The sequence below is a fragment of the Bison bison genome, unplaced genomic scaffold (genome assembly GCF_000754665.1).
Source record: "Bison bison bison isolate TAMUID 2011002044 unplaced genomic scaffold, Bison_UMD1.0 scf7180017864093, whole genome shotgun sequence".
Classification (NCBI taxonomy): Eukaryota; Metazoa; Chordata; class Mammalia; order Artiodactyla; family Bovidae; genus Bison; species Bison bison.
Genome location: NW_011494665.1, coordinates 2,032,619 through 2,039,820, shown reverse-complemented (window position 1 = coordinate 2,039,820; position 7,202 = coordinate 2,032,619). Strand labels below are relative to the sequence as shown.

General features: G+C 54.1%; 2 protein-coding genes across 2 annotated transcripts in view; one reads left to right on the top strand and one right to left on the bottom strand.

The window, feature by feature from the left end:
* Window positions 1-1,694, top strand: part of ZBTB7B (zinc finger and BTB domain containing 7B) — a gene marked incomplete at its 5' end in the record, with an annotated part of 3,535 nt that extends 1,841 nt beyond the window's left edge. Inside the window, 3 exons of the mRNA XM_010838437.1 lie at window positions 473-504; window positions 841-918; window positions 1,614-1,694. Coding sequence (XP_010836739.1) covers window positions 473-504; window positions 841-918; window positions 1,614-1,694 — 191 coding nt within the window. The remainder of the gene's footprint in view (window positions 1-472; window positions 505-840; window positions 919-1,613) is intronic.
* Window positions 280-7,202, bottom strand: part of DCST2 (DC-STAMP domain containing 2) — a 15,790-nt gene continuing 8,867 nt past the window's right edge. Inside the window, exons 12-15 of the mRNA XM_010838316.1 lie at window positions 5,549-5,676; window positions 5,106-5,199; window positions 4,860-5,000; window positions 280-1,996 (exon numbers count right to left, since the gene is read on the bottom strand). Coding sequence (XP_010836618.1) covers window positions 1,951-1,996; window positions 4,860-5,000; window positions 5,106-5,199; window positions 5,549-5,676 — 409 coding nt within the window. The 3' untranslated portion in view covers window positions 280-1,950. The remainder of the gene's footprint in view (window positions 1,997-4,859; window positions 5,001-5,105; window positions 5,200-5,548; window positions 5,677-7,202) is intronic.

Below are 7,202 nucleotides of genomic sequence, written 5' to 3'. Positions count from 1 at the left end.
GCCGAGCTGGAGCAGCACGGGGACCGGGACGGCCCATGCCAAGCAGTGGGCATGTATACAGCAGAGACGGCGCTGGGGGTTCAGGCACTGAGTCTCCCTGGCATCGGAAATAGGCTCCTTCCCTCAGAGCCCTCATTCCAGTTCCAAGCCGAGAAGGTTTTGGGGCAGAGTCTCCCCAGATTGGGGTGCTCTCCCAAGGAGTGATACATATGATATTATGTATATATTTACAGCTCCATTGTAAAGGTGGGGTCCCTGTCCCCAGCTGCTCCTGGGGAGTAGAAGCAATAATGTATTTCTGATTTGTGGGGTCCCTCTTCGGCTATGCGGGTTTCTAGGGGGTGGGGGGCTTGGGACCAAAGCCTTGCCCCGCCCCCATGCCCCTTGGGGTTTTGGCTGTGTAAGGGGGTGAAGGACTGCCCCTCCCTTTCGAGACCCCTCCTTCCTGGTTTCTGTTCCCTTTTCCTGGCAGTGAATTACGCAAAGGGGGGCGGCAAAGGATGGGTAAGTGGGGGGAAAGCAAGGTAAAAGCTTGAAAGACGGGGACTGGGCCTGAAAGGAAGGAGCCATCCCAGTCCCCCTCCGCCCTTCTCCCAGCGCTGAGTCATGGGGTCCTGGAGAAGGGGGCGGGGTGGCCTGATTGGCTCGCCCGCCCCTGGGGGCAGCGGGAGGGCCCCGCCCAGCCAGGGGAGCCGCTGCCGGTTCTCCTCCCCTGCCCTCCCCTCCCGCGTCCCCGGGCAGGGAATGTCTTGTTCCCGCCGCTCCCTCCCCGGGGCCAGAGGGCAGGGCGGGCCGGGCGGTGTCCTACCCTTTTCTCCTCCCCACCTCCTCCCCGCCCAGGTGCGAGCGCCACCACCGCCGCTGCCGCCCCTGACTCACGCCGCCCCCGGGCTGGCGCGGTGCTGGGTGTGGGACCGGGTGAGGGGCTGGGGGGGAGCCTGGCGGAGAACGGGCCGGCAGGCGCCATCTGGCGGCTGTGCCCTGCGCGGGCGAGCGCCCCTGGCGGCCACTGCCAGGGAGCCGCCTTCTCCACCCCCACCACCCCAGCGGCTGAGCCGCGCCCCCTTGCCAAGGCCGGGGCGCCGAACTGCTCGCCCGCCCCCAGGGAAAGTGGGCTGCGGCCCTGTGGGAAAGGAGTCCTCCCCTCAGACCCTTGCCTGCCAGGGCTCCCTGTTGGGGTGGGGAGAATAATTCCCTCACTCTTCCCTTAGGATTGAATCCACCCCCGTTCTGTACATAGCCTTTTCTGTTGGTCTTGTTGAAATCTAGTTTCAGATTTTTAACTACCCAATTCTGCTGGGGGTGGGGGTATCTCCCCCGCTTCCTCGCTGGGTGCTGGACCCCGCTCGGGCCTGGGCTCTGCCTTGCACTATTTCCCCTCCCTGGCCTGGCGGCCCCCCCCTCCTTAAAAGGGGCAGGTTCAGGGGCCCGGTGCTCTCCCTCCCATGCACCCCCATGCCCATTTGCACAGCTGCCCAGGTACCCCCAATAGTGGGGGGGGTCACAGGGAGGGGGTAGCGGGACCAGTCCTTGTCTCTATTTAAAAAGTGATGATGTAATATATTGGGGTAGGGGGAGGCCGGGTTGCTCTGGGCCTCCTCTTTGCATTTCAGGTGATGGGGGGCCCAGCCCCGGGGAGTGAGGACAGTGTGGCCTCCCCCCCCCCCTTGCGGCTTCTCCATTCAGTGCCTTAAGGGGGGAGGCGGTCCCCCCTCTCCTGTCCCCTCCCCTTCCCTTGCCCCCCACCTTGGGTGTAAGCGACAGGAAGAAATAATAATAATTTAAGATTCACGCTTGTGTCCACCTTTGGTTTCTTTATTTTGGAGGTTGGTGGGAGGGATGGGGAGGAGAGGGAAATGAGAGATGGGACTGCTTTGAGGGCAGAGGATTTCTGAGGTGGTCAGTGGGGCTGAGGGGGCTGCTGACAGATGGGGCCTCAGGTTGGAGTGGCTACCTGTGCCTTCTCTCCCGAAGCCCCTTCTCCTCATCCAGGTCACTAGTAAGGAGAGGAAGAGGGTGGCCCAGTCACCAGGATTCTGTTTTCACAGGTGACTTCCTGCCTCCTGCACCTGCCCTGTCTATTCAGATTTGGCTCCTGTTATCTTCCAGCCACTGCGGCTCTCACAGGCCCCTCCAAGGCAAGCCAGCGTGTGTCTGTAGATATCTTCTGACTTTAGGCTCAGAGATGAGTGGGCAGTGATGTGCCCAAGGTCATGTGCTTTGCAAGGGCAGAACCAGTAGTGACCTCGGAAATAATACTCACTCAAGGCTGTAGTGTACCTCCCTGGCTGCCCAGCTTTTAACTTCATTGAGCCCTCTGGAACCGCTCAAAATAAAACTTTCCTTCCCCTTCAGCCTCTGAATTCATTACTAACTTCCGGTGCCCCATTCACACTGGAATGTGACCACTGGACAGTTTTCTCTTCAGTCCTCCCAAGTGGAGGTTACTTGTCTTTCTCAGACTTGGCCTGCCTGTGGCGTATTGCAAAGCCCCTGGCTGCCGTGGAAGCTACACTCCCGGGCTGTGCCTATCTCCCCAGGCCCTGCCGACATCCTGCCATACGCATCCAGGGTGCTGGTACCAGACTTGAGCCGCTCTTGTGGCCCAGCTGCTTTCTCGCTGGTGGGCACACTCTTCCAACACAACATTCCAGACACTTCCAATCCTCAACCTCCTTGGCCATAATGACCTTCCTCTCTGCTCCTACTCGGACATCACCCTCAATCTTGGCTACTCTCTGGATTTATCCCCTGGATTCTTCCTGGGCCTGGCGCATTGTCTGCATCCTTCCTGGCCTCTGCTTTAACACCCCAGCAACACATGGACCTTGGGCTGCCCATTGGGGTCTCAACCCCTTTCTCTTCCCCAGTCATCTTAGATACTCTGACTAAAACACCCCAATTCTCACCCCGTCATCTCCTGACCTGCCCAGAAAAAGCCTTTAACCCTGGAAGCCCATTCATGGCTACCACATTTGCTGGGGAAAACCACGTAACCTAGCATGCTGGAGTCTCATTACACGTGATGATTTTCAACTTCATCTGAGCCTTTAACGCTCCCTGGAAATCTCTTAACCTCCCCAGTTGGCTCCTTTGCACACTCCCCAAGGCAGGCATTTCAACCTCCACCACCCACTCCTTGAAACCTTTATTCCACTCCCAACCCCATTCTTTACTGTTTCAGCAGGTGTGCATGCCTCCTATCCCCACCCCCAGTCCCCACCCCCACCCCCTCACCCTGAGAAAAGTAAGGCCACCAGACTGGAGCAGGCTCAGCTCTGCTGGGAGGAACATGCCCTCTCCCCTCCTGCCTCGGGCGAGCCCGGTCCTATTTGAGGCCACCCTGTTCACCTGGCCCTAGATCCCATCTCTCCGGCATCTCTCACTCTTCAACACTTTTTTCATCTCTGAAATCCTCAAATCTCCCCATACTTGGGTAAAGAACAAGCTTTTTCTTGGATAAAGAAAAATCTTTTAGGTTCCCTTCAAGCTACTCTCTTGTTCTATGAAGCTAACTCTCTCCTCTTTACCATCAAGCTTCCTTTTTTAAACTATAGCAGTTATATTAAAAAAAAAAAAAAAGAATTCCCAAACTTCTTGCAACAGTGACACAGAGCCAAGTACCCTGTTTCTGAGTCTTCTCTACTAGTCACCCACCTCAACCCACGAGGACTGGTTTTGGCCTTCCCCACACCATGAGAAATAGCCCCAAAAGCCACTCCAAGGATCTCTCGACCACCAAATTCAATGGCCAGTCTTTAGGCTTCATCCTACTTGATCATCTCACAGCATTGGATCTGCTTGGCTCTCTGTTCTTGAGTCTCTCCCCTCCTTGGTTTGTGATGGAGCCCCTCAGGGTCCTGTCCCTGCCCCCTCCTCTGCTGCCCTGCCCTCCACCAGGGTGATCCAGCTCATCTCTCTCAGTCTCCAAGTCAACAACCCCCCAAAAGATACCTCTGGCCCAGAGCCCTGCCCTTTTCTAACTGTCCCCTGGGCATTCCCAGTGGATTCCCTACAGATACCAGAAAGGTCTAGAACTGGGCCATTGTTTCTGCAGAACCTGTTTCTCCTCTTGCCCTAACACTACCCAGTTCCAAACACAAGCTCCCTGTCATTCTCAGCACCTCAATCCTGAGGCCATCACCAACTTTTCCTGAGCTAAGACAGCCTCCTCTCTGGTCTCCCTGCTCCCACCCTGCCTCCACTCTGCCTTCTTAGCTTATTGTCCCCAAAGACAAATACAAATACATCACTTTCTGACTGAGGACCTTCAGATGGTAAACTGAGGCCCTCTCCCACCTCTCCCTGCCTTGATGGCCAACCTCATCTCCCAGTATGCTCTGCTGTCTCCACCCAGCCACAAATACACCTCTCCCTGACCCTCCCCCCACCTCTAAGTGTGCCATATTCTCCAGACTCACACAAGCCTCCCCCTGGAATGTTCTCTTGCACTCCTCAGCCTAACAAACCCTCTGGCTTCCAGGCTTCATCCTACTTGATAATCTCACAGCATTTGATATACTTGGCTCTCTGTGAGTGAAAATCAAGCCCACCAATTTTTTTGACTTCTTTCGTGACGCCTCCATCCCAAACTGGGTGTTCAGTCCTCTGTGCTTCCCAGAGCCTGGTTCACTCCTCATTTGGGGCGCTGTCTACATTGTCCCTTATCTACTTGATGTCACTCTCCCCCACTCACCCCGGGGCAGGGGTGCTGACACAGCAGGCATGGGGCAAACCTCCCCCCCACCCCTTTTATATCTCCAGCTCTAGCAGAGCGCCAGGCACCCAAGAAACCCTTGATAAATGTGACTGAACATGCTTAAGCCTCCCAGCCCCCACTCCTGAAGTTTTCCGCTCACCTGGATTCCGACATGGAATCCCGTGAGAGGGTCCTGCCCAGCGCTTCCTGGAGCTGCTGCCGCAGTAGCGCCTCCTGCTCAGGACCCTTTCGGTGGGCGGCAGCCAGCCATAGGCGGGGGCCCTCCTCGTCACTGGAGTCCCTGGAGAAGCCTCCCATCTCAGTAGCCTACAGAGGTCCTGCAGGAGGGGTGGCCACTCCCACTGCCCCCACAGTCTCCAGCCACCCCATGTCGCCTGAGACTCACAGCTCTAGATCCAGCTCCTCCTGGTAGGAGAGGGGAGATGCACACACGGAGCAGGTGTTGCCCAGGAGACGGAAGCAGGTGAGACAGAAGAGACCTGGAGGAGGCCAGGAGGGAAGGAATTGAACTTGTTCCCCTACCCCAACCCCAGCACTGTGCTCCCGAGCTTTCAGCCCTTACCTCCCCAACTCCACCCAAGGGGGAGACCATTCATCAAACCATGCACTCTGGGGAAGTGCTGCAATACCACTTGCATAGGAATTCTACTTGCACTGGAGGATTAAGGCACACAGAGAAAATGAGCTACCTGAGGGTTCTGTGTAAATGAGGACATGCGTCATAAGGAAGGGAGGGGTACAAAAGGTGAGGTACAGAAGTTATAAAAGCTGACTGTCACATACAAATGCTGAGAGCCCCAGCAGAGGCATCCTCCCCGGAACTCTCACCTCTGCAGCCTGGGGTACTGCAGGCCACCGAATTCTCTGTGTCTCCCTCGTCCTGTGGCTGCCCGCAGCCCAGGCAGTAGGTCTGATGCTGGCTGAAGTAGCTGATAAATGGAACCAGGCAGGAACACCTGAGGAGAAGGGTCCCAGACACTAAGCAGGTCAGCTCAATATATCCGGGCAAAAATATAATTCAAAAAGATACATGCACCCCCATGCTCACAGCAGCACTATATGCAACAGCCAAGACGTGGAAGGAACCTAAACGTCCATGGACAGATGAACGGATAAAGATGTGGCGCATGTGTACTGTGGAGTACTACTCAGCCAGGAAAAGGACGAAATAATGCCACTTGCAGCAACATGGATGGACCTGAAGATTCTCATACCAAATTCTCACACCAGAAAGATAAATACTATATGATAACGCTTATTTGTGGAATCTAAAATATGACACAGATGAACTTTAATGAAACAGACTCACAGACATGGAGAAAGAGACTCACAGACATGGGGAAACAGACTCACAGACATGGAGGAACAGACTCAAAGACATGGGGAAACAGACTCACAGACATGGAGGAACAGACTCACAGACATGGGGAAACAGACTCACAGACATGGAGGAAGAGACTCACAGACATGGAGGAAGAGATTCACAGACATGGGGAAACAGACTCACAGACATGGAGAACAGACTTGTGGTTGCAAGGGGAGGGGGAAAGGCAGAGATGGAGTGGGAATTTTGGGTTTGCGGATGCAAACTAGTATATATAGAACGGTAAATAACAAAGCCCTACTGTATAACACAGGGAACCTTATTCTATATTCTGTGATAAACCATAACAAAAAAGAATTTTTTTAAGAAAGAGTGTATATGTGTGGATGGCTAAATCACTTTGCTATATAATACAGCAGAAATTAACACATAATTGTAAATCAACTATATTACACTTTTTAAATTAATTTTTTAAAAAGCAGGCCAGCCCAGCCGGCCTAACTAACCCTCATCCTCTCCAGTTCAGTTCAGTTCAGTCACTCAGTTGTGTCCGACTCTTTGCGACACGACTCTTTGCAACACATGAATCGCAGCAGGCCAGGCCTCCCTGTCCATCACCAACTCCCGGAGTTCACTTAGACTCACGTCCATCGAGTGGGTGATGCCATCCAGCCATCTCATCCTCTGTCGTCCCCTTCTCCTCCTGCCCCCAATCCCTCCCAGCATCAGAGTCTTTTCCAATGAGTCAACTCTTCGCATGAGGTGGCCAAAGTACTGGAGTTTCAGCTTTAGCATCATTCCTTCCAAAGAAATCCCAGGGCTAATCTCCTTCAGAATGGACTGGTTGGATCTCCTTGCAGTCCAAGGGACTCTCAAGAGTCTTCTCCAACACCACAGTTCAAAAGCATCAATTCTTCGGCACTCAGCCTTCTTCACAGTCCAACTCTCACATCCATACATGACCACTGGAAAAACCAAAGCCTTGACTAGACAAGCCTTTGTTGGCAAAGTAATGTCTCTGCTTTTGAATATGCTATCTAGGTTGGTCATAACTTTCCTTCCAAGGAGTAAGCGTTTTTTAATTTCATGGCTGCAGTCACCATCTGCAGTGATTTTGGAGCCCCCCAAAATAAAGTCTGACACTGTTTCCACTGTTTC